A 27,529-nucleotide genomic window follows, 5' to 3' on the forward strand; every position below is an offset into this window, starting at 1 on the left:
GTATATTACATAGAACAAATTAGTCGTTCTACGTTAATACAATTAAAGAAATATAAAACCTCTTTACATATTAATTTATATTAAAATTAAAGATAATATCTTTAGCTCGACCAATATGCGGTATTGTTTTATCGTTTGAGAATTTCCGTGACATTTGAACATACATATAGGTTGTTTTTTTTATAGTGATAATTATTTTAGTAATGATTATTAAAACCATATTATCCTCTTGGTCGATTTCGGACACGAAGGCTTTTGTCGAGAGAAACTAGCCATTTGCGCAGTACGAAAGTATTTGTGCGAACATAAGTAAATTAGTCATAAACATAGTTCATAATTGTAAGAAAATTTACATTGAATTGAATCTACTTAAAAGCCAAAGAGCTTGTAATAAATATTTTTAAAAAAGTTTTAATTAGGTATAAAAGTGAGAAAGGCAAATCTGACACGACTGCAAAAACTTCAGGCGGTTTTCCAACGGCTTTACCTTAATCCGAGGAACGGAAGTGTAAGCTTCCAAATTCCCATTCGTAATTCGATTCCAGGAGAAGAATTATATTACCCGATTGTTTAAAAAAACGTGCAAGTACAAACATATATTAGACTCAAGAGAGCCTTCCTAATTTGAACGTTATACCACTTTTAAACTTGTTTTTTTTTTCAAATAAAAATATACCGAAGTATAAATACCGAAAGGGTTTCCGTACATCTCAAATCCACGTCTATCCGCAGGTGTTCGCGCTGATGTCATTACGAACTAGTAATACTGGTCCAAGATTCTTTATAACCTAATTTTTTTCTGTCAAACTTGCCTTAACTTTTTTCGATATCAAGTCGAGACAAGTATCAAATTTCGTTGAGAACAAAAGTTATTAAGTATTATTTTTATGCTTTGTGATCAGGGTTACCAGTGTATTGGCTAATAATTGTAGTCTGTTTCGGAGAAAAAAATCGTAGAGATGATCGTTCCGGATTAAGTATTACGGATATGGCTTTGCAACGAAAATCGACTCTTAGTCAAATCTTTATCCAGTTTTTTTTTAGCAAAATGTCATCAAACTATACCAGCGTATTATAATTAAATTGTTTTTACCTGTGATGGCGTATTTTAAATTATTAGAAAAATATGACAGACTTATTTAATTTATACATTTTCCACCCCTTTGGTTTAGTGTTTAGCTTTTTACGGCTGCATACCTTTAGGTCTTGGCTTCAAAACTCAGTTTGGACCAATGAAAGTTTTTATTTTTTTACTTTTCTTTTATCGGTAAAATTGAACTTTGCTATATAAGTAAAACTAAATTTTTATAAGTAAAGACATAAGAATTTGAAGAAATATTTCGTAATACCCAAATAACGTTGAACAATAATGTTTATAAATTATTTTTACAAGTTACGCTAAAAGACAGACTTTAAATTATAGACCCATTTAGAGTTTTCGTGAGTCAGGTTTACGTAACGTGAGGAAATAGCATGCAAAGGGAATAATAAAATATTTTGTTGTTTGAACTCCGAGTCTTAGAGTCTCGACACAAAAGCTTTTTGACTTATTTGGACATGTTAGTCATTTTAGGTATATCTATAATTTATATGTTGTAACTATATGTATTTGTACATCAGCTATGTGTATGATTGTATGCTTTTGAGTATATCATGTAATTAGTTCCGGAAGTAACCTCTGCATACAAACAAATAAATTTTACCTCTTTATAATATTAGTAATAAGTATAAAATAAATGACCAGTAAACTCTACTAAAAACCACCAAGAAACTCAGTAGTAACTCGTAATTAATTGAAACTCACTCTATTGTTTACAGAACATGGCGAGATTACAGAAGACGCGAGGAGGACGGACCATGAGCGGCTAGCGACGGGTTCCCTCGCCACCGATGGCGAAGGTTGGTACCACACTCTTAACTAAATTCACCAACATGATTTATCTTAATTATTCAGAAAAATCCATTGACACAATGTTCAAAGGTATCCACGATATGACATATTATAAAAATGAATTATTTAATTAAAACAATAGATATATTTAAAAAAAAAAAAGAAAGCTCATTCTAGTCGTGTGGTGTCATCATTTTGTTTATAATTGTAACAAATTAGCTTAATTCAATAACACAAAAGTATAAATGTATGTAATACTTTTCATACAATTAGATAATAAAATACTTTACATTGTACATCCGTATCTCAATCGTATGCGATTAAATTAGATTCTAGTGAAATATCGTAATTAAAATGATTGATTTAATTATTTTTATTTTTGTAAAATTCCATCGATATACAGTTACATACAAATAATGTACAGAGAATGAATAATCTTATTAAGTACATTAAATATATTTAACCAGATTGATCGCTATGTATATAAAAGTTGTCCGTTTCGACTTCGTACGGGTAAATTTCAAGCAAAGTTACCGCTCCCACTTCAAGGGGGGGCTTGAAGTTGAAATTTCCATAAATCCTTTATTAGTGAGTGACTACGTCACGAAAGGAGTAACTATGCAAAATTTCCAGTAAATCGGACTTATAGTTTCGGAGATCTCGTGACGAGTCAGTCAGTGGTACTTTGTTAATACATTTTCGATACCATAGCTGTACGTCCGTGGTGGTGGAAAAAGCTCCAAACGTTTTCTAATGGAGAGAAGATCAAAGCTCAACCGTTGATTTGAATGTTCCCATTGCAAAAAAAAACACGACCAGCATTTATAATTAATACGGTAAAACGTCACCGAACGTGAAGGTTGTGACGTTTAATTATACACAATTACTGAGGTCGTCGAACCGCGCCCGAGCTCCCTTTAGATATGATTTGTGCCTAGCGTCCTATATCAGTGTTTAGACAACCGATTTCGATGAAACTACAGATATATATTTAATCATATGAAAAATTTTATTGAAAATTTCTAATCATTAATCAATAGAAACGCTTGGATGTTTGACGGGTTCCCTTTGTCGTATATACTCCATCAAAATAAAAACGTCAAAATAAAAAAAACTCGTATATTGAAAGCCCTTAATATCACAAACAAATATTGTTATAATTCTTATTTACACTTCTGCAATCGAAACCATAAATACCAGGATCGTTTATACCACCAGGTCGAATCATGGCGTCATGGTGTTAGGAACGTGTCTCGTGGTATAACCTTGACGATCGATTGCCGGCCCGCCAGCCTGGCGCCGGCTTACGCTATACTGCTACCATTTTTCATGGGACTTGTCAGACACCTGATGGTATTAAGTTAAATGTATATACTATGTCTTCAAATACAAAAATTAGGGATATTTATTCAGATATTCAAATATAATATCTATCAAGAACAATATTAGTATTTAATTTATGAATGTATTTGTAGCGTCATCGGCTTTAGGTTAATTTTAGATAGATAAGGCGACATTAAAATTTGCTGTAGGTATATAGAATGTACGAGTATTATTTATTAATTCATGGAATCATATTTATTTACATTTAGTAATATACAATAATCATAATTTACGATACATAAATGACTTAATTTTGAAAATATATAACTAAACATACTTAAAAAATATATAGAAAGGACACGCAAAATATATCCAAAAAATCACGTGGCTTTTTATCTGGGCCGACGTCGCTGTTACCTCTATGATATGCTAGGTTACTTCTTTGAGCAAGATAAGCGTTAGCTCGTGGATAACCAGCAGCGTGGAGTGTCATACAATGGTCTGTCTGAGGTCTGGAATTTTATTATATGTAACGTGACTATATTTATGGGATTGCACGAAGTATGTTCGGAAAGTGTTATATTTCCCCGTTACAATCGTATTGGTAACATAATGTTTACATACAATCAGTTTTTGATTTCGTTTATAAAAATAACATTTTATCTTTTATTAACGAATGATATCGTTCAGTATCTTCTTATATCTTTGGTCATAAACGAAAAGATTCAAATCTATCGAATCATAAGTTGTAAAATTGGAAGTTTTGTAGTTATCTGTTTATTTAGAATTGAAATAGATTTATTTTTTAAACGTCACCATTAGATTATAAAAATACCATATAAAATTAAAATTTAGAAAAAGGAGCTAATATAATATACCAAAATCTCTAGTAATTGGTTCGTTGAATAGCAATGATGTAAAGATTGGTCTACTCGGCTCGGACGGGGCTGGTTTCCCGTACTTACATGTATGAGGTAACAGTGGCTGCAAGAATTATGTATGAAGAGGATATTATAGCGGATTACTTTCAGCTTTTGCTACCATCTTATTACCGTCGAAACTATTCATACACCGACCATTAATATGATACATGACGAATTTTCCAAATTTTCCAATGACGATGACTATTTCCTGAGTAGTCTTATAAAATCAGTTTAAAGCTATATTATTAAAATAACCACCAGATATTTATTATACATACCATTAATAATATCCCCATTTTATAATCTTATGAAATTTCGTCGGAAATATCATCATATCTAAGTTTAAAGTTAAAATTTTGGCGAGTTTCGGTGTGACAGTTCGTCAGTGTCACGTCGTTTTGAGCCAAGTTTCTGGAGCTATATCGTGACGTAACTTTACTGAAATACACTGTTATTTGAGAAGCCGTTGACATCCACGTACTTTGCGCCTTTAGCTCTCACGTCAGATAAATAAACTTAGTAAATAAACAACACCCGACTTCCTTGGGGCTGACGAAAAGTTGTGACACCGTTTGACAAAGTTATGATCTTATATCTAAAAGTAGTAAATGTTCCTTAAGGTGTATCATAATTTGTGTCTTATGTGTAGATAATGATGAATTGTTTTCATCCAAATAATTACTTTTATATTTTAAAAATATAAATGCGAAACACCACTCACTGATTAATCACGAAATCTCAGATAGTATAACACCTACAAACTTGAAATTTGGCGGGTAGGATTCTTATAGGGTGTAGACATCCACTAAGAACGAATTTAACGAAACTCCACCCCTAAGGGAGTAGAACGGAGATAGAAGTTTGTGTTTTATAAAGTAAAGATAAAGCTGCAAGTTTATCTAGTATTATATAAAATAACATTTCTGGAATTTGAAATTTTTTAATTTAGAAAATTGGTAATATGTTTGCGACATATCAGCATTAATGTTAAATAAATCAACATCGAGAATTCCATCTTTAAACAATTGCTGCATTTTTAAAACAACATTAGTATTTCTGCTTTTAAGGAATTACATTTCTTTTCCCCCTCCAATTAAGTAGAGGGAGTGGCAATGACAAGTTCGAGGAGTCGCTATGCGGCGTGTACCGATACTGTTTTTAGACACGATTAAATAAATAAATCCGACCGCAACAAATCCACTATATTGATTTATTTTATGTAGGTTAATTTAACAAGATAATGTTTATAAATTCAACAATAACATTTAAGAACGCGTCTAATTAAAACTATTTCATTGATACATACCTATCTTTGATAAATGTTTTGTTAATATCTTAAAATAACTCAATTTTTTTTATTATGATTATTTTGTACTGACCACTAATATTTAGTTTTTTTTCTTCATTTCAGAGCGTCAAAGCTGGGAATCGGAGTGGTGTAGATTAGCGTACTGGGAGCTCACTCAGAGGGTAGGCCGGCAATTCAGTGTGCGCGTGCGCGCTGTCGATGTGTTCGGCGGCACGTGCGCCGGCAGACACGGGCTCTGTCTTGACGCGCTCGACAGCAAGGAACCGCAAGTTGAACAGGTAATATCACATTTTTTTTTAAATCTGCTTCTCTAGTATACTGGCTGGCTTATACGACTATATATCTCCAAGTCTCATTCAAATCCTTCGGTCGAGATAAAGCATCCAAAAAACACACAGTTCTACACTACATCTTCAAATTCTGGAGAACACAGATTTTGTCGTTACTAATTATGATATGTATGGTTGCAAACTGGTTGAAATCACACGCCTAGTTTGTACACTATGAAAGCAGAAATCATTTCCAAATGAATCATTAACTTGTATCCCGCAAATGATAATTTAGAAACCTTAGCGATTGACACATTCGAATGAGGTTACCGGATTTCATAGCGCTCCAAAACAATGGTTCTGTACAAGCCGGCCACGGTCGGGTTTGCCAAAATCTCATACGTGATTCGAATCGCACGAAACATACATGCGTACGTGCGCTCGGGCATGCGATACGCGGTTTTTACAATCATCTCCATTATCAATTCAATAAACTGATTGCTTTGCTTATATTTAATTCGATACTCAGAATCGTGTAGTTTATTTGAAAAATAAGTAATGTAATTTTGTTTTTTTTTTTCACGTGACTCGCTTGGTACGAAATAATAGCTCATTTTTATTTCTTTAGAGTGTTTTTATATTATATAGTTTATGGTACAGAGTAGATCAGTTACATTTAACTTCTTTCCGCAAAAATCAAAGTCTCAGATAAATAAATTTCGATATCATGCTGGGCGTTAATATGTAGTGGTCTAAGAATGAATTTAAAAAAACTAAGGGCAATTTTACATCGATAAGTTTTTAAAGAAATAATCAAAACATGTGTGTGTTAAGGTACATTAACAAAATGTAATTTTTTTACCATTAGTCGCAATAAATACAGGAAGCTATTGTTTTCTAAAAAATCGATACCTACTATCCTACTACTGTAGTTACACACTATTAAACCAATCAAAATAATATAAATAATAAATAAATAAATAATAACAATGAAATATGATCAAATGTAAAGATTATCTTTTTTTATTTATAACTGATGGTAAGTGGTCAGTATCGCCAGTAGACATCGGCACTGATAGAAATATCAACCATTCCTTACCATCCGATAGTTCACCTTTCGAAGGAAAACACATAAATACTACATACTGATTAGTAGTAGAATAAATAAAGTGGCTAGTACTTATCCAGGCGTTCGGCGATCTTCAACCACGAACTAAATCTCAAAATATCTCTTAATTAAATTTCTTCGAATTCGAAAGTCGCCGCACAGTCGATATATTTAATAGGTCAAAATAAATCTTCTACGTTTGGATTGAGCAGTAAATTGTGCGTATTGCATTTATGTAAATTGATTTAACATTCCGCGCGCAGATAACCTCAGCGATAACTCGAGATACCTACACGCTGCGCATACGCCGCTAATAATTTAACTAATAGCTGGTATATAATTGAATATATTGAATACGCTGATTGCTGAGATTTTATAATTAATGTTGTAACGGGAAAAATCATTCGTAACTCAGTGTTTAATTAATGTTGTTAGGGAGTTGAACCGCTGGTGATTTTGATACATAAGTTTAATTTATTTAATTTAACTCTTTCAGTCTTGGTGGTTAGTGTCAATAACCACCTCTTTCCGATTTTTTATATTAAAATCTACGCCATCTACCGACAATCGCGTGAATTATCATGAATGTTTGTACCTTTTTTGACAAGAAGCGACCGTTTGGCGGCATATTCGATGGATGACAGTTCATTTGTTTTCATTCGAAAATTACGCCAACGTACATTTTTTCTTGTGTTTGATAAAAAATATCGGTGAAACGGGTAGATAACGTTTTTCTTCAATGTTTTGTATTCAATTTATTCTCCTGTATCGATTTCATACGTATGTGTATGAAACTATCATTACTTTTATATTTTCAATGTGTATTGACGACGAAAATATAGTGGTTAGTAAACTAACCACCGTGACTGCTGCAGGTTTATAGGGTTAATTTACATAAGAGTTAGGCATGTAAGTATTTTTATATTTATTTCAGTATGCCAAGCTAAATAATCGAAGAATACTTGTTGGAAGATATTCCTTCAGATAGCGAGAGTATTTGTAGCGATGAGGATACAGAAGATCAGCCAAATCCGCTGGTGCCAGGAGATTCGATTGGAGAAGTTCAAGTGACTGATTATGACAACTTTGATTGCGATGATGACGTCCCTCTATCTAGCTTAATCCTGAATCTACAGAGTCTAACACCGTAAACAAAAACAGACCGGCTACAATAGCTTCAAAATGGAAGAAGAATTATAGAATGGACATACCTGGTGACTTTACTGAAAGTGTGGGAATAACCGATCAAATTCTTAACATGGAGAATGTTCAACCTCTTTTACTATTTCGCCTTTTTTGGACAGAGCATTTACATGATATTTTATGCTTTCAAACTAACCTTTACGCTACTCAATCAGGAAAGCTTTATACACCCAGAAACCACTACAGAAGAGCTTGATGTTTTTATTGCTTTGAACATGGTAATGGGTATAAAGAAATTGCCGAGCTACAGAGATTACTGGTCATCAGCACCTGATTTGCATGACGGCTATGTATCGAGGTTCATGAGCATCAAATAGATTCAGTTGGCTTTTGAATTACTTGCATGTAAATGATAATAGTCTGATGCCCAATAGAAATTGCCCAGATTTTGACAAACTTTATAAAATTAGACCACCAATGGACATCATGCGAACTAATTTAAAAAAAAAACTACAAACCATCAGAAAAAGTTGCGATTTATGAAAGTATGATAAAATTCAAAGACAGGGACTATCTGAAACAATACATGCCGAAAATACCTACTACAATAGGGTACAAGGTTTGGATGATGTGTGCACAGTCAGGTTATTGCCTAGATTTTGATTTTTACACAGGAAAGCAGGGTGCTAGCGTTGAAATTGACTTAGGTGGTAAAGTTGTGAGAAATTTTTGCGAAAATTTGAAAGACAAAATCATAAGGTATATTTTGACAATTACTTCAACAGTTACCCTTTGCAAGTAAAATTACGAGAAGATAATTTTTTCGCCTGTGGAACTGTGAACTCAAATAGAAAGTTCTTCCAACGCTAAAAGAAGACAAGCATTTGCAAAGAGGTGAACATGATTACCGGATGAGTGACACAAAAATATCTTTTTTGAAATGGAAAGATAAGAGATCAGTTTTTATGTTATCAAATTATCATGACCCTAAGGATGTCGGAAAAGTTACCCGCCGAGAGCGTGATGGTACCAGTATTGAAGTATCATGTCTGGAATCAGTGAAAGATTACAATGCGAATATGAACTTCGTTGATAAATTCGATCAACTAAAAGGAAGTTATGCTGTTGATAGAAAATCCCACAAGTGGTGGCACAGCATTTTCTTTCATTTCCTTGATTGTAGTATTTTCAATGCTTTTTTAATTTACAGTCCCCATCACGCACGGATCTAAGCCCTTTGACTTTGAAAGAATTCAGACGAAGCGTATACCAGGGTCAACTGGTCCCAGCATATGTCAGAGACAAACGAAGGTCCGAATCAGTGAACAGCAACCGCGATTCTACAGTTTCTTCTCCAGGCCCTGCATTTATAAAACGTCACAAGCCAACAGTCCCTTCAGAAATTCGTCTTGAATCCAGTCGCCATCAACCTGAAAGAAGCACATCAAGAAGATGCTGTCTATGTAGCACTAAAATATCTCCAGTGCGTACTGTATGGCAGTGCAGTACATGCAAAGTGCCTCTTTGTCTACGTAAGGGAAAAGCTTGTTTTTCAGATTTTCATAAAAAATAATTTTTACCTTAGTTTCGTTATGGTAAAATTCATTATAACATATTATATTAATAAACAATATAAGTAACTCATAATTGTTTTGTTTCTATCAATAGTCACGGTGGTTAAGTGTCACTAACCACCTCATTCCTCGAAAGCCTTCATACCTAGATTTTTTTTCATACTTTCAGTGATATTTTAGCTGTAGATAATGCCAAAACAATAATTCAAACATTCAACATATTCTTAATCTAAAAGCGTGACTGAAAGAGTTAACTTTAGCCTATTGGCGTGTATTAATTAAAAATCAACGTTATTGAAGGAGACTCGTTCATTTTTAATGATTATATTCGAATTTAAGCCTTCATTGTTACTGTAGACTTTTAAACTTAGTATTAAACTTGTGTACAGGTTACAATATATCCATAATATTGTATACATGTTATATATCCTGAATGAAAATAAAAGAATATTATTATTTGTATGTCAAATATTACGTTTGGATAATAATCGAAGAAGAAAATAAATATGTTAAATATCTTTCCAGGTGCGGAAAACCCGAGCGAAGATAGGCTTAGGCGTGACCCTGTCTCTGGAAACGGACGGGGTCTGGCTCTACAACCGAAGCCAAGAGCCCGTGTTCGTCAGTTCGCCGGCATTGGACGCAGCAGCGGCGAAAGCCTTGCTAGTGTGGAGGGTCGCTCCAGGACATTGCTTATGCATATTCGACCCTTCAACCCCCCCGCCGCCCATTTCGTTACCACACGTGGGCCCAGTCGACCCCAGGTCCGTGAGGATATCCTTCGCGAAAGGCTGGGGGCCAAAATACTCGAGGCGGGACGTTACGGCCTGTCCGTGCTGGTTGGAAGTATTGCTTGCACCTCCGAGCTGACGCTAAGACTTAACTATTGGGTATATTAAATCAGTGAAGTGCTTAATATGGATATGGACCAAAGTGTAATGAACGTTATAAGGATTCTTAGGGATCTTAGGATTAACTTGAAGTTTATTTACTCAGTTAGTGACGAGAAAATTCTTGTTAATTTTGGTGTCACTAAGTGAAAAATCAACGGAAGTGGAGTATGAGGCCCAGTACGGCGTAGTTGTCTAAATTTTTGTTCATGATAATACTTTATAACTTTATCAAATCAACATTAGTATCAGCAGACACTGGAATATATTTTTATTTATAGTATACACATGGAAATTATAATTCCAATAGACAAGTTTGTAAAACAAAAATAAAATGCATTTGCGAAATCTTTGACAATATATTTACAGAAAATAATAGTGAAGAAAATGACCAAATTATGTTTTTAACAAAAAAAAATTCGTACTGGATTATTATATAACAAAAATGTGTGAACAATTATTTTATTTATAAGTAAATTGTCAAATTTGTTCATGTTTTTAAAATGTCACTAGCATAGTTGATGTTGATTTGATTTCATTTCAGTTCTCTAAAAAATTACTTCATTTAAACATAGGTAATGAATTTTAAATATTAAAAGGGAATTCAAATTTATGTTTTTAATGTTTTGAAAAAAAAAATTGTCGTTAATAATAATTGTACAATGAGAAACTTTTTTGAAGATATCATTGTGACATTACACAATCTATTGATTATCTGTGGTAGTGACATTTAAATTTGTCTATAAATTAAAAAAAATTAAAGGCAGTTCGTTATTGACTTTAAATTTTCCGATCAAAATGGTGATCGCTCCGTCGTAGTTCATATTGTGACAAACACGTCCATATCTTTTAACAGTTGTTTTAAATTCTTGAATGGAACCATTGTCCAATTTGTACAATTTTAAAATGTATAAATATGTATAAAACTCGGCTTTAAGTTACGCGAGACTGTGTATATAAAAGTTTATTATGTACTATAAATATTTGTAATTAACTATTTATAATTATAAAGTATGCCTTACCTTTAGCGAGTAATTATTTAAGAAATAAGTTTTCTTTGTTTTTTTTTTTTGTACAAAATTTGACATAATTCGTATCAAGTCGGAGTTTAAACGTGAAGAAGGCTGTGCGATAAGCATTTTAACCAATTTCGGTAAAGGAAGGTTATGAATTATCTCAAAACTCTGTGGGAGCAACGCCGATCCATAGAATTGTTTAGTTATTTAAAAGATCTGCAATTTGACGTGTAAATGCGTATGAAAAAAAATGATAGTGCAATCGTGTTAATTTCTTATTTCGTTTTATAGTTAGTAATTAAAAATAGAACCACACACAAACTTTGTGCCTTGCGTTGTATTCAGAATGTATGAATATAATCCAAAATCTATGTAGGGTAACTCAGTCAATTTAACTGACCTATACGATTAAGTAATTAATTATATTATACATATTATGTTTTAATATTAAAGCTCGAATTTAAGAATGCTGCTTGGACAAAGCGATTGGAGTTGACAATAAGATTTAAAGTCTAGTCTATTAATCGATCTTGCTTTGTCTTACGCGTTGGGTGTATCGGTGAATAGGAAAGGCCAGTTTTCAGAATTATGACCCACTCAAACTACATATTTAAATGTATTTTTTTTAATTTTGTTGTGATAATATCATAATCGAATGTCACACAACATTCTGTTTACTATTTTAATTGTTATTAATTTATCAATTTTGTAGATAAAACTCATGTTATCAAACAAGCTTTTTAAGATTTTTTTTATTTAGATAAATTAAAAATCAATTTATGTATAACACAAAAATTAGCTTTTATATAATTGTTACAGAGATCAACAAATTTAGATTCACAATTATTTATTTTATTAAATATTAGAAATAATTACGATGTAAAATATAGTTAACTGGTCTAAATATAATAATTATGTATTCAGCACAAGTGCCTCACCCAGCATAATCCGTCACAGATAATATAAGTAATAAAAGTACATATTTATTTAATGTAAACGCTGTTTAGTCATTACATTAGACTGATATAACGCCTTAATAAAATAAGGGAGAGCATTTTTAACGATATGTTATTGAGAAAAAAATTCACGGACGTTTTAATTATTTTTAATCTGTATAAAAACTTTTGTACGTATTTTTAATCTATTAATTGACTATTGACCTAAGAGTTTTATGTACATTTCAACAACCTAAATTATTTTATAAATGTATTGTTAAAAATGCATTCTCAGCTATATATAAAGTAAAATATTGTAAATAGGGACAGTACTCCATGATTCGCCGATTTACTGTTAAGTTGTGAGTCTGACTGAGATGAATGAGATTAGAATACGATAAATTATAATAAAGAAAGGGAATATTTTTATTTCACTTTGTTTTCTTTACATCTTCCTATACTAAAATGTCTTTATATAAAGAAAAAACCGATCACTACATCATCACACTATATCACAATTGACTTGACTCTTGGTAGAATTCTCCAAAAGTCAGCTTCATTCCAATTTCTTCAGAGTTGTGTTTGGTAGAAAGAAGCATGATATTCCGCATACTGAAATATATAGATAAGAATACGTTACAACGCCATCTAGTGAAATACGAACACACTATCATCATCGAGTTAATTAGGAACAAAATATGATATAGAAGGTTTAATAAGACTAAATAAAAATAAAAATATATTAATTCAATTTTTACTAATAATTTGATAATAAATTTATATGGATATGTCTTACTGGTCTATTATAATTATATGAGGCGTCTAAAAAAAGTAACGTTATTAAAACTAACAACAATGTTATGCAATGTTTAAGAAAATATTATTGTAATAATAGATTTGGCATTGGTTTTTGAAGGCGGTTTGTCTATTTATTAGTCCAAGTATTTTATCAAATATCATCCATTTTCTTTATCTACAAGATTCTTACTCGTATCACATATACGAGTAGAGTAACGTAGAGTAATTAAAATGATCCTGGCAACGAATGTAAATTAAAAAGTTACTCACGGGATAATACTGCTCCTATAGTTATAAATGGCGGCAGACAGCCGAAGTCGATGAGGGCGGGAAAAATGACAGTTCCTAAGATTGTGCCGACACGACCGCTCATTAAAAACGTAGCCATCGCCATTACTCTGTAATATGTTTATATTATTTTAGTCACAATTCAATTGGTTTAGATTATTTTGAATACAGTTAGCTGTAAGGGTTATCGTCCTAGTAGCAATTTTGTAGCAATGTGATGATCATCTTATTAGATAGATATCTTAGGTTCAATAATTTTTGTTTTTCTGTTGTTTTGGTTATTTCTTTTTAGGTGCCCACTTTTTTTTACTTTTCTTTTTAAAAAATGCAATTGAGCTCCTCATTCATGGTATTTGATTTATAAGAATATTTTATATAAAATTATTTATTAAATATTCATATATTATTATATTTAAGAAGTGGGGGAATAATATAAATTTCAGCATTTCTTTACAGGTTTATCGGTGTTTCTGTTGAAATGGTGAGTGAGCCGCTTAATTGCAGGTACAAAGGACAACTTATTGTTGGGCCATGCTGTTTGGTGGTATAAAATGTGGTATATATATCTAAATAATTTGTTAATAGAATATAAAACATACCTAAGTGAGGTAGGGAATAGATCTACTGCGATGCTTGATAAAGTTGCGGAACACAGTGAGGTGATTGCCATCGCGGTGGTGACCATTGCGACCATTGGCAAGGCGCTACTACCAGTGAATGGTAACGTTATAATGAAAATCGCACTTAAAATCCCACAGAATCCGGAAACCCTTCTCTTGCCGCAACTACAACAAAATCCGTCAGTTTAATAATATTATGCACCAACTGATAACTGTACCCTTCAGCTAATCTCACACTGCCGGGAAAACATACAGGTTTCCTCATGATGTTTAGCTTTACTGAACAAGTAGGTTCTTTCAAAACAATTTCTGTACAAAGGCTGGGTTTGAACGAATCAGCCCCGTCTTAAGTATATACGCCCAGGTCCAAGCAGTGTTCTGGCGATCTCACCTTCCCTAAAATATTTTTAATAGACCTTTTGTAGCGCCTCACTGATAGTCCAACTTAAACATTACCGGTGAGGCGATTACAGAAACTGGATTCCTATCAGTCAGTCAGTTTGATTGTTTTTGAGTAACGGAAACTCATTTCCGGTTGAAAAACTGGTGGAGTACTGTGTATCATGATCATTATGATGGAAGAGGTTTACGGCAGATACTCATTATCAAATTGTACTCAAGTTTTGAAATCACTGACCACCATCGTCTTCAGTCAGATCTCGTCACCTTCAAATAATTGGGCCCTTGCATACAGGAAAATAATAAATTGATCAGACGAACCTGTTTATCATCGCTCCACCAATCCCATACGTGATCATCGATCCAGCACCGACCACTGCGGTCTGTAGATAAGTTAGCATATTCGTTTCTGTAGGTAGGCAACCTTCCACCTCCACGTGTTTAGGGGCGATAGCTGAGCACAGGCTTTCAGTACCATCCGAGCCTATCATGGCTGCCAGTTGCGGATACCAGAGACGTATTGTATTTGACCTGGAACAAGGTATCATAGATTAAGTCGCTGAATGATCTTGTCAATTGTTCACCTTTAAGCTGAGGCACCTTTAGGGACAATGACGTTTAAATTTAATAATTACAATTGTGATATATTAACAGTTTTTGTGCTTGTAATGACCGAAAAAACATATACTATTATTAACATAAAACAAATTAAAAAAAGTTATTAATACAAGGATCATCATAAGCTGTTTTCTTCTGTAACCTGTTAACATAGGAATAATAATTGATGATTTCCTACTACATATAATATTTGAAAAAAAATGCGTTTTGTTTTTGATCTAAAGCAACTTCTCATAGTGCTTTGTGCAGGTCTAACTGGGAGGGAAACTCACAAGTTATTATACTGTTAAACAGCAATTTGTATCGCTGTGGTTTGTTTTGTATGGTGTGAGCGCCATTATCATTGTATTTCATATTTCTTAAGGTCCCGTAATCTATGGAATCGTAACATTCAGCATTAGATTGAAAGTCTGCCCATTTGCCTTCTTTTAAATAATTATGCTCTCGTTTATATAATATATGCTGAGATCATTTGAGACAAAGACAACATATTTACCCAAACATACACCCTAGATGAGCTAAACATATGAGTAAAAGCCAGCCTATGTGAGGTGGCTTGTAGAGGGGGGCAAATTGTGCGCCACCCTCCTTTAAGGCCGCTAGTCCACGGCTCTGCTGCTCCGATCTTTCTTCTACTAATTTTTTAATCTGGAAGAAGAAGTATTCAAAGTAAATATATCGTTTGTTATGAATGTTTAGTATTTGGAACGAGAAGATTTTTTAATTCGATTTCCTTTAGCCTTTTCTCTTACTATTTCGTATAGGTGAGTAGACTTGATACTGGACCATGTGATTGTAAGTGATCACTGTCACCATAGACATTGGCGCTGTAAGAAATATTAATCATGACTTATATCGTCCATGGGAACTAAGTTGTTATGTCCCTTGGGCCCTTGGGCCTGTTACACTGGCTCATCTTTCAAACCGGACTACAACGATACAAAGTATTACTGTTTTGCGGTAGATTACCCATGTGATGAGTAGTAACTGCACAGCGGGTTGATTTATATGATAAATCTTAATTGACTGATAGTTAAGTATTATATATGAAGTATTTTCCATTGAAAATACTCATCATCTTTAAAAATAATCATCAACATTTATACCATATGGCTTAAGACTATTTCTACAATCCCTTACCGGATAAGTTTCTGGTGGTTTTCCAGTATTTTGAGAGTATATTTTTCGAAAGACCTCCAAGGCTTCCTTATTACGTCCTCGAGACATAAGAAATTTGGGGCTTTCTGGCTGATAGATGAATGCCATTCCAGTTAGGATAGGTACCATCGCTGTAGCCAGAAGAAACAGGTTCCAGGAATGTATTACTGCAAAACAAAAACGTGTCAATTAAGAAAAAAAATAAGCGTCTTATGTTTTTCAAAAATAACAACTGAAAGGGATCTATATCTTTGAGTGTACCTAGCTATTCAAAACTTCCTTTAGAAGGGAATCATGTTCAAGAAAAAAAGAGATTTCAAAATACTTTTAAGTAATTATTTATTGGCAAAAAATGTCTTGCTATTTCGAAGTGATTAGTTACAGAAATACTTTACAAGTATTTAGCCATTACAATACATTAATAATATTTATTATTCGGCAACAGTGAGTTACAAAGTGTTTAAATTGTTAGAAACTCTATAACTAACATATAAATATTAAACGACAATGTTTTGACAGGAACTTACTTAGCTGTTGCATTTGTTTACATCACTACGGATGTTGTGAAAAAATACCGGAATAGATAAAGAATATAATTGACATCTTACTTTTTAACTACAACACTAACTCTCGCGTGAAATGTCATATGCTATTTTGGACGCGTATACTTTAAACGTTACGATGTTAAGTGTCAAAATTGAATATCCAAATAGACACATTTGGTACAAAACTAAACCAGCTCAAAGTAAATCATGTAAATATTATTTTAATCTTACCAATGGTATTTCCAAAGAGCGGAAAGTCCCAGTCCTTTGTAATGATGGCCCAAGCCAGCAGTGGTAGAGTGGTGTTAGCAATGGTGAAGAACAGGCCAGTGAGTAACAGGACGCGCGCCCGCAGTTCCGTGCGATGTAACTCCGCTAAGTATGTTAATAGTACTGCAAATGGACCATTAAACCTGAAATCGAAATATTTCGTACTCAAACAGTTTTTTATGGCATTATGGTATGCGGAATGGCAAATGGGCCACCCAATAAAGTGATAACCACTACTCATAGACATTTGTACTGTAAGAAATATTAATTACACTGGCTCACTCACAGTTTAAATCCGATCACAATAATACCTTTGCTTTGTTTTGTTTGTAATGGCTTCTTTGTGGTACAATGTGTTTGAGGGTGGTATCGAGATTGGCTCGAGTAAGTCATCGAATTTTAATAGCATACAGAATTAGTGTTACAGATTACCGATACTCACAAGAACCCACTGAAGAAACGCGTTATAAGCAGCATTGTGAAGTTCTGGCTCAAACTAGCGGCGACTTCAACCAGTCCAGAGCTAAAAAAGCCCCAGATCATGAGCTGTCGCCGACCGAGCGTGTCTGACAAGAACCCCCAAAGCATCGCAGATGATATCATACCTGAAAAATGAATAATTTTAGATTTAACAGTATATATATATAGATTCATAGTTTCGTCTCGTTTTTCCGTCTTGTCCTCAAAATTGACCCTTTATAATAAAGTAAACGATGACCTTAAATTAATATTAAAAAATATATGCTTATAGGTCATGAAGAAAATCATTTTTCACTTGATCAATAAAAATCCTTTAGAAGTCTTGATTTTTAATGTTTGAATGAATTTGATGTGAATATGTATATGTTTTTTATTATTGAAGCCAATTAAGAGGAGATGAGGCCCTTGTCCAGAAGTGGTATATTTACAGGCAACATAATATGGATATTTAAGGTTTTGAAACCACTTCCACTGCTGTATACATTCTACTCAAGCCAAAAATTTAATAAATTAACGTAACTTCTTTAAACTGTTTAAGATAATTTGGTTTGGTAAGCGTGAGAATTTTAATGGTATTGTAAACAAAAACATAAGATTTTTACTGGATATAAAGAAATATGGTCAATGTTGATGAACACGGAATTTTCTGGAGAAACACATTGAAATACAAAAAGGTGCGCTCATTAGTCTAGTATTAATTATGCACTTAGGCTTCATATAAAAAAAGTCGGCAATGTATTTATTTTATTGATTAGGTAGGCGGACTGGCAAATGAGGTACCTGATGGTAAGTGGTCACCATCGCCCACCACCAGATATTGTGTATGTAAGACGTTATGTCCCTCGTCTGCCTTTATAACGCAGCAATCTATGCACTCAAAGAGAATAGGCAAACTTTTTACAATATTTGGTTATTGTAAGTAGTTTGTTATCAAATAACGCACTTGTTATTTGGTAAGAAATAACTTTGTTGCAAGTAATTAACAAGACTACCGAACTCTATTTGCGTAGTTCGAAAGTTAAATTATTACGTTGTGCTTACATTGAAATCGTATTTCTGTAATATTAAATCAATCACAAGATTGTTTGCAATTATGGAGCTAGTCACCAGTTTTGTAACTATTTTCAGCTTGGTTTGAGTTGGTCCACAAAAAACAAATTGGCATATTTTGTGTTGTAAAAAGTCTGTTATTATGTAAATTGACAACTCAAAATGTTAAAACGTGAATCGTGTGTTTGCTTTAGACGTTAGTATCGTAACTTGGTGTAAAAACAAATGCCGAACATTTAGCTTTAAGGGCCAACTAATCCCATATTTAAAAAAAAGTTAGTCAGCATTCGTCAAAAATTTACGGGGGTTTTCCGTGAAAAAAATCTGAGTAACAGCGCGGAGTCGAGAAGAGTAAACGATCCTGTGCCTCGGAATTCACGTAATGTCGTTGGTGCTGCGCCTGAACTCTTTCCGAGAGTGGAGGAATAGACAGTGCATCTGTGTTTTCGCACACACATGTGCCCTATAATATGTCCTGCGTAGATAGTAGACTAGTCTTCTCTTAGATTGGCCTCCGTGGAGGAAATCGATCAAGACGAGATTCATCATCATATTTTGTAAGCTTCATTCTGTTAAAATTCAGTGGTGCTTGTCTGAGTTTGAACGTCGCAATCTTCGTTTAAGATTTACACGTTATAAGCACTCTGCCGTTCGATTCTTTGAGTAACATAGTAACGAAATGTAATCAGATAATGTTCTGACACACCTCTTCGTTCCAACATTATAAAACAAAACAAAGAAAATAAATTAACTGTACATCATTTGTTTACCAGAAATAAACAAAAACATACTATAAATATCATTTCAAAGGTGATTCTGATCAGGATTCTTGTTTGCATGTATAATACCAAATATTATCTTAGCTTGATGTATTTACACTGTGCTTGAAAATGTCTTTGTTAGTCATTATATATTTGATTAGTTTAGGAACGTAGGTACTTTCCTAAATTAAGTCATACTTATTATCTTTTTAATGACAACTGTCGGGCTTGTAATTATCATCGGTCCGGCGTGGTGCGCAGACAATATGAAGTAATTAGAACAATTCTTCAATTGCTCTGTATCCATGATATGATGATGAATCTATTTTAAGGGTCGGCTATACTAGCCTTTGATAGTGACCGCCATAGTTGAAGGTCAAGAAGTTATCACTAATATTTTAGACGTATATTAACATGATATTTTCATAGTACTTTCGATTTTGAAGTTATTCTTCTTTTGGTGAGAGCGGTGAGAACTATTTTTTATGATGTACGCGCCCACGGTCTCATGAAACCTATGTTTCAGTTGCTCGCTAGACCGCCTTTAAGTGTCAAGTCAATCGAAAACTCGAAATAGACAACTTCACAACTTATCTTATTTTGCGATGTTTATCATGTTACAAATAAAAATTAAATTTATTTTATAGAGTTATTACGCAATTAAAACTATTTTTAATAACGCTGAAGAAGTAGAACTACTCACGCGCGTACATACACGCACCTTCCTTCTCAGGTCTAGGTGTATATTTCCGAAACGGTGGCAGATTTTTGACAGTTAATACTTGCGAATAATACCCTTTGTTGTAATTGTAGACGGTTAGGATCATGGCAAATGGAGGAGGCCAGTAAGAAGGTCTACCCACGCCCACCTTAAAACCCTTATTTTGCACAGTTTTGTTGTGGTTTAAATAATGAGTGAGCTAGTGTGATTACTGTTTTCTGCGAAATTCCCTTGTGTTTTGTAATGTCAGCTAATGACGTCAATTGTTATCTCTCACTGTGAACAAGGCTTTACCTGACAGTTGTTCACATAGATTAAATGTAGCGTGATCTCACTCCATCTCACTCCATCTCGCTCCAGATTGCAACAAAACTATAAATTGTTTTTGATTGTTTATTTTTTATATAATTTGTTAACTTCTTTAAGCTCACTTTTTAGATTTACTGTTATACGTTATACGGCCTTACCTGACCAATGTTAATTTAATTGCCTTTGACCATTTTTTTACTTTTGTTTATTAAACATATCATATAAAATAATACTTTTAAGTGATAATTATTATTTAATAAATAATGTATCTACTACAAACCTACATACGTCATGGCAGTAACGGTGCCCATGTCCAACAACCGTAATTCCATATCACACTGGGCTCTCGTGTAGATGAATGATGAAGAGCTGGTGACGGATACGGCGCTCCAGAACGCGGGCAACGTGCAAAGCATGAGAGATATGTTGAACCAGCCATATCCAGTAGCACTAATCGCTTCTTCGAAGTCAGATGCTGGTTCTGAAGTGAAAACAATCTGTATCAATTTAAGAATAATCTTTATAAAATGAAAATTACGTGATATAATGTATGGAAATCAATGAATATTAGGTAAAACTTGTATATCCTTGCTTAATTAGCAATGATCGCGGTAGGCGGACGAGCAAATGGGCCACCTGACGGTAAGTGGTCACCTCCGCCCATAGACAAGAAATATTAACCATTCCTTACAATGCCAATATGCCACCAACCTTGGGAACTAAGTTGTTATATGCCTTGTGTCTGTAGTAACACTGGCTCACTCACCCTTCAAACCCAGACGGGCTAGAACAAAGCCCTACCACCAAGTAAATTGAGATTATTAAGAGAAGGTACATTTTTCGCCCAGAGAATTCGATTTGCAATTCATCGCCGGCAAAATTTTTACATTAGCTATTTTTAACTTTGATATGTATAAACAAAACGTTTTCAATTCTTATTTTCACTAGGTAATTTAAATAATACTATCTCGAGGTCATTGTACTCTTGCAAATTCGGAGCGGGGAGCTACTCCTAACCTACGGTAACTTGGTATAATTTTAATTGTTATGACGTGTGTCTGTTAATCCTCTGGTTGAGAGTTACTTATCGTTAATATTAATTCTGGTTTTTAGTATTAACATTTGACAAGTTGTTTGTTTGATCTAAATTGTTTTTCAATTTTCAGGCGCTAATTCGATCAGTGAACTTTTTTATAAATCAACCCAAACATCCATCAGTCTTAATTCTATTATTATGTTACATAAAACAGACAAAAGAGTTTTTTGGCAATTTGTTAAACAAAAAGTTTTCCATTGAAAAAGTATCAATGTATTCATTTTACTAAATTGAATTTGGACTTCGTTTTTTCAGTCCTTTGACATTTGTTTTCTAATGTAACGCCAACAACCAATACTGGTTGTAACATTAATCATTACGGGGTATATTACAAAAATATAATGTATTTATATTTATGTTAAAAAGAAAAAAAAGTAAGAGAATAATGAGGGCACTTATGTGCACACACTCGAGCGCAGAATATACCCCGTGAATTTTGCCATTCTCCGTTTAGAAAGGTCGCTGGCACCAAAATTTTGCTACTGTCATCATCATTAATGTTTTCTTGTGTGAGATTGTTTAGACCATAAATACAATTATAACAAATTGTGTGCCTGACTTTACTCAAGGCCCTTTAATCCATAAATATACCGAATTGCAAAGACTCATAAACATTTGAGTGACATTGCAGATTCAGAGGGCCGCGATAATACTTGGCCAGCGTCCAGATCTTCGGGTTAAAGCAGACCGACTTGAGACGCATGTATTATTGGAATAATATCGATGCGCCGGCGCAATATCAGTAATTTTCATTACTTTCAAAATGTCGGACCAAATGCTAGATTTTCCAACACAAGGGTATTGTTAAAAAATTGTATCTGATAGTTATGTCTTTAATTTAAAAAGAAATTATCACAGCCATTACATAAGTGTTTCTCGTTTTTATACGAAACGCAAAACATCGTTAGCTCATTACGGTCTTGCCCTTGAGTTATTTCACCAAGAAAAACAACGACTTGTTTGTTTTTGAAAGATTGTAACGCGTTAAATAAAACATATGACTCACGCTTACCATACATTCCTACACTTATACTAAATTAATGTAAAACTATAGACCATTAATTATCATTTATATTTCATAATAGCGCATAACGACGATAACAGTGCTTAAATTGTGCGACAGGAGACAAAATACTAAATATTTGTTCAATAACGTTTTCAGATTAAAAATATGTTGCATAAATTAAGTACTATTTCAATTTATTTTTAGTATCTATGTTTAATTAATGAGAATACGTGTAATCTTCCTAGTTAAATATATCCTTCAATATGCAATAATCAATTGAATTTACCATTGAAAGTACCTCGCTAAATATTCCTGATTATAATTAAAGCAACCTTTATAAATACCTTGAGCCAATTTCTCTAAATTTGTCGACGATAAACCGGTCACTTTGTATAAGTGGTCGTGTGGTATGTCTTCTTTAACCGCTGGAGCTTCAACATCTGTCTTGATTGCCACCATTTTTGACCAAAAATTTAAGGGTATCGAAAATTTTGTAATCGAATGTCCATGTGGTAAATTTTAAATACCACTGGCATACTTAAAAACGGTAGCTGAAGTGAGGTAACGCAGTTTCCATACGTTGTTTTATAGAATCAACTGATAATATCTTCATAGTTTGCTTCTGGATCTGATTGTGTGCTTTGCAAACAAGTGCTCGGTTTTCCTCCAGTTGCTATCTATTGTAAATATGGACCGACATCAAAATAGTTATTTCTATTGTATAGGAAGAGTAAATTAGCCTAATATTGATATTTTATTCCTTATTCAAGCTAACTATGGTTCTGTAGATTTATGGCTGGGTTGCTTACTTTAATTACATGATTTAGAATTTTTAGACTTAAATTGAATTTTATAAGGCGCGATAAACGTTTTTGTATTATTTTTGTTAAGTTTCCTGCTTCTGGTTTACAGTCGCTAATGAAAACCAGCTTTTATAAAGATATGTGTATATATGTGACTGTAGTAATAATGATTATGTAGTTATATAACGTTTAAAAATATATTTTCTTTATTAGACTAAGTCCTTGCTCTTTTTAGGCCTTGTAGTACCGTTGGCAGCTGAAAGTGGGTTGGAGAAATGGTGGCAAATACTGGAGAGCCTAGGCTTGAAATTAGCAGAACCAAAACGAATACATCTTCTGCAATTTCGGCGGTCTGTCCAGTCCGGCGGACATAACCCTACCGATTTACGGTACCTTTGATCACTCTTGCAAGTTAATGGCGATATTGTCAGAGACTTTAAAAACCAGATCAATTCAGGCTGACCGAAATGGTGACAAGTCACTGCAACAACGTATGACCCACGGATGCTACTCAAATTGAAGGACAAAGTTTACAAATCCGCAATTAGACCTTTCGTCATATATGGATCGGAATGCTGGGCTGTGAAGAAATAGGATGAAAAGATATTGCGTATAGCATAGATGAGGATATTGAGATGGATGTGCGGAGTAACGGAAATGAATAGAATGGGACACGGGTATATAAGGGCAAGCCTGAAAGTAGTGCCAATAACAGAGAAAATGAAAGGGAACCATGTTTGAGGTGTTATGAATATGTAAGACGCATTGGGAATACACGTAACTAAACGGGTAATGAGCATGAGCGTTGAGGGATGAAGGGGAAAGGGACGACTAAGAAGATATTGATGTAGTGTATTAGGAGGAATATGAGATAGAGGTTTTTTAACGATCAGATGAATATTAGAGGAGAATGGAAGGGAAAAGTAGAAGAAGTCCTGGCTTTTACACATACCAGTTACCACGACGATCGGTGCAAAGGTATAGAAGCGTGTTGCGTCTAGTTTCGAGTCACAAGACAGTATGATACCCTTCCTCGTGAAAAAATTTGATAATAATCAATCAAACGGCATCACACAGTCATACTGACATCCATGTTTATATATACATATATATGTAGATGAACTGTTACATTACATTTAGGTCAGCGTGTCGTTTAATAGATAAAAAGATTGCATTTCATTAAAAAAGTAATGTCAAAGTGAAATGATATAAAAAATATTAAAACAAACATAATCGATTAATGTCAATGAGCTTTAAAACTATTGCACTATAGACAAATATAAGATTTTGCTAAAATGCCCTTAATATTATTTAATATATGCGCGCAATACAATCAATAAAGTCTTTGTTCTTTTAATACTACCCATATATTATTATATATTTAACAAAGCATTGTTTATACATTATGCAAATAAAAACAGAATGATGTAAAAGTGAATGAAATTGTAGAACGCAAACAATATCATTCTACAATTGAATGACTCTCATTTTTCTAAACATGATCTCGTAGGAAGAGACGGTACTAAATAAGAGACAGTTGTAAATACAGTTCAACACACATAAGTACTGTTTATTGTAAACTAACGATATTTACTACTAGAATACTGAACAAGAAAGTGTACAGTACGTGGTTTTTAGGCTAAGGCTAAAATTATACATCATTTGTGTTCCTCATAGAGCTTTTTCTTAAGTAGTTCAATAGTAGGTACCTTTCAAACCCACAACAATACAAATTATTGTTGCTTGGCGGTAGAATCTATGAGAATATATATGATGAATGGGTGGTACGTATCCTGTGGGGTTGCATTAAACCATCAGTAGTATAGTTGCGTCACAATATATTGACATATTGTAGAATAAACATATTGTGTCCCGATCACGTGTAGATCACGTGTTGTTATTGTGAATTTACACATTCACAATAACATTGATCCTTTTTATAGAATCAGTGATAATCTTTGTATAAACTCGAGAAATAAGGATAATCTTAGTTGTATAGTTTCCGACTACGCAGTCAATAAATTCTTCCTGGGGCAAGGTATTCGTTTCTATAATAAAATTTCACAGATTTTTTGAAGTTTGTAAATTTATAGATTCAAGTGGTTTGTTAAAAAAAAATATTAATAATTATTTATTATTCAAAACAATATTATATAGGTGATAAAAAAGTGTGGAGCTAATACTTGTTGACTTTAAGGCAGGATATATTATGAAAATTTAATTGTAGATACTTAATTAACTTAAATTTGTGTATCAAATGTTCGAAAAGAGTAACTAAATGAATGATTCAAAAGTGCTTCCAAAAGCCTACTTGAGTAAAGTATGTTTTGTTTTTGATGGTAATGTTTGACAATAAAATATGCTAATACCTTGGTGGTAGGGCTTTGTGCAAGCCCGTCTGGGTAGGTACCATCCACTCATAATTTATTCTACTGCGAAACAGCAGTACTCAGTATTGCTGTGTTCCTGTTTGAAGGATGAGCTGAGCCAGTGTAAATACAGGCACAAGGACGTATCTTAGTTCCCAAGGTTGGTGGAGCATTGGTGATGTAAGGAATGGTTAATATTTCTTACAGTGCCATTATCTACGGGTGGTGGTGAACACTTACCACCAGGTGGCCCATATGCTCGTCCGCCTACCGATATAATAAAAAAGGCACAATAGTTACTACCTGCTGCAACACATTTTGATGAACGAGAAGGGAAGGAAAAGTTGAAATTGACGCCGGAAATCAACTGTTGATAAACAATTTCTTCTAGCCATGGTAATAGATTGTTTTATGGAGCTTTATGTATTATTGATGTATATTAAATGCATAATGTGTTTAAAAAAATTCTACGTAAATAAGCCATTATTTCTCGTAAAAAGTAAAGGATAAAAAGAAGGAGCCTGTAAATATACCACTGCTCGGCTTAGGCCTCCTCTCCCTTTGAAAAGGTTTAAAAAGGTCGTAAAAGTAAAGGATAAAAAATGGTTATTGTGGGTTATCCCTAATGGGTAGACATATACTCTCGCGGAATTTTTTGTAGATCTATTTTAAGGTGTACAATAATGTAGTAAATTATTTTGAGCTATCTCGTAAGGTGCAGCAAGCGTTAGCAATATAAGTGCAAAAAATGTGTTACGCATTAGAAATCTCTAAAATTATCAGTGTTTCTCTACTATATTAAGCATGTATTATACATATGAACCTCCCTCTTGAATCACTCTATCTAACACACACCGTATCAAAATCCGTTGCGTAGTTTTAAAGATCTAAGCATACACAGGGACAGACAGAGAGCGGGAAGAGACCTTGTTTTATACTATGTAGTGATTACCACACAAATATTTTGCAATAGAACTAGTTCAAAAGAGAAGAACGCGTCCTGACGAAAATGAGAGGTATTGCTGACGCTGGGTGGAGTGACGTCGTACCAAAAATAGTTGGTGACGGTTTTACAATTGGGGCCGAGGGTCAGACAGTGTTTTAAGAGAAGTCTAGGAATGAATATGAGGCGATAAACATACCGACAAATAGAAGCAGGTACGTTATTTATCGTCGTGTTATTTTTTTATGTATCTGACGTTAAAGGATCACAGCAGTATGCGAATAGTATTATATTATTTAAGGTGTTTTTTTTTTACTATCGTCAGTATCATCCAATAAAATCCAAAGTCACCATAAGTTCGGAATATAGATTAAACTTAGAAGAACAGGTGATTAACTCCATACTTTTTTCATTAATTACGTTACATAGGGTGTTCATTAAAAATAAATTAATTATATCATTTATTCTGCATCGAAATCAACGATTTTTTTTATTAAATTCTTTATTACTGTCTTTTATCGAGCAATAAGTATTTTATACGAATATTTCTAGAAATACTCTCGTTATAAGAAACAACCTGTATATATACCATTAATGGGCAAATACCACATTTCCTGCTGAGGGTCTGTACGCCACCCCTTTGCCATGCCATGATTTATTACGAGAGATGACTTTGGAGACAATTTAATGAGTAAATAATTATTAAAAAAAAATTATGTTCAAAATAATTTGAGTTGAGTTTTTGCGCACTATTTATTCTTGACCGTGAAGATAACTATGAGATAAGAATACAACGGCCGCAGCATCCACTGTGACCTTGCGCACGCGACCAACGCCCGGTAATCTATGTAACACTAATTAAATAATTAATAAACAATGAATTGTTTTTTAAGATTACGTGATGTATTGGTAAC

At 33.5% G+C, this 27,529-nt stretch overlaps 2 protein-coding genes across 2 annotated transcripts in view; one reads left to right on the top strand and one right to left on the bottom strand.

Annotated features, from left to right (window-relative positions):
- The window catches only part of LOC113402407 (mothers against decapentaplegic homolog 6), a 32,114-nt gene extending 19,304 nt beyond the window's left edge, over positions 1-12,810 (top strand). The window contains exons 3-5 of the mRNA XM_026642648.2: positions 1,819-1,899; positions 5,549-5,724; positions 10,066-12,810. Of these exons, the coding sequence (XP_026498433.1) occupies positions 1,819-1,899; positions 5,549-5,724; positions 10,066-10,410 (602 nt within the window). The 3' untranslated portion in view covers positions 10,411-12,810. The remainder of the gene's footprint in view (positions 1-1,818; positions 1,900-5,548; positions 5,725-10,065) is intronic.
- LOC113402400 (synaptic vesicle glycoprotein 2A-like) lies at positions 12,540-23,068 on the bottom strand. The gene is made up of 10 exons (XM_026642639.2): positions 22,845-23,068; positions 20,679-20,879; positions 17,520-17,682; positions 17,039-17,220; positions 16,245-16,429; positions 15,601-15,752; positions 14,808-15,017; positions 14,067-14,252; positions 13,450-13,577; positions 12,540-12,993 (listed from the first exon to the last, which is right to left on the bottom strand). Exons 1-10 carry the CDS (start codon positions 22,957-22,959, stop codon positions 12,938-12,940), a joined length of 1,578 nt encoding a protein of 525 aa, XP_026498424.2. The 5' UTR covers positions 22,960-23,068; the 3' UTR covers positions 12,540-12,937.
- Positions 23,069-27,529: the final 4,461 nt, after the last annotated feature.

This window comes from Vanessa tameamea, chromosome 12 (genome assembly GCF_037043105.1).
Source record: "Vanessa tameamea isolate UH-Manoa-2023 chromosome 12, ilVanTame1 primary haplotype, whole genome shotgun sequence".
Classification (NCBI taxonomy): Eukaryota; Metazoa; Arthropoda; class Insecta; order Lepidoptera; family Nymphalidae; genus Vanessa; species Vanessa tameamea.

Bases quoted from the DNA above. Each gene is read 5' to 3' on its own strand.
- LOC113402400 (XM_026642639.2), bottom strand. From the start codon at position 22,959: ATGGTGGCAATCAAGACAGATGTTGAAGCTCCAGCGGTTAAAGAAGAC. The intron at 17,683-20,678 runs GTTTGTAGTAGA...TTCATTTTTCAG, and splicing joins TACTGCCATGACGTATGTAG to GTATGATATCATCTGCGATG. The intron at 13,578-14,066 runs GTATGTTTTATA...AACATATTACAG, and splicing joins CTATTCCCTACCTCACTTAG to AGTAATGGCGATGGCTACGT.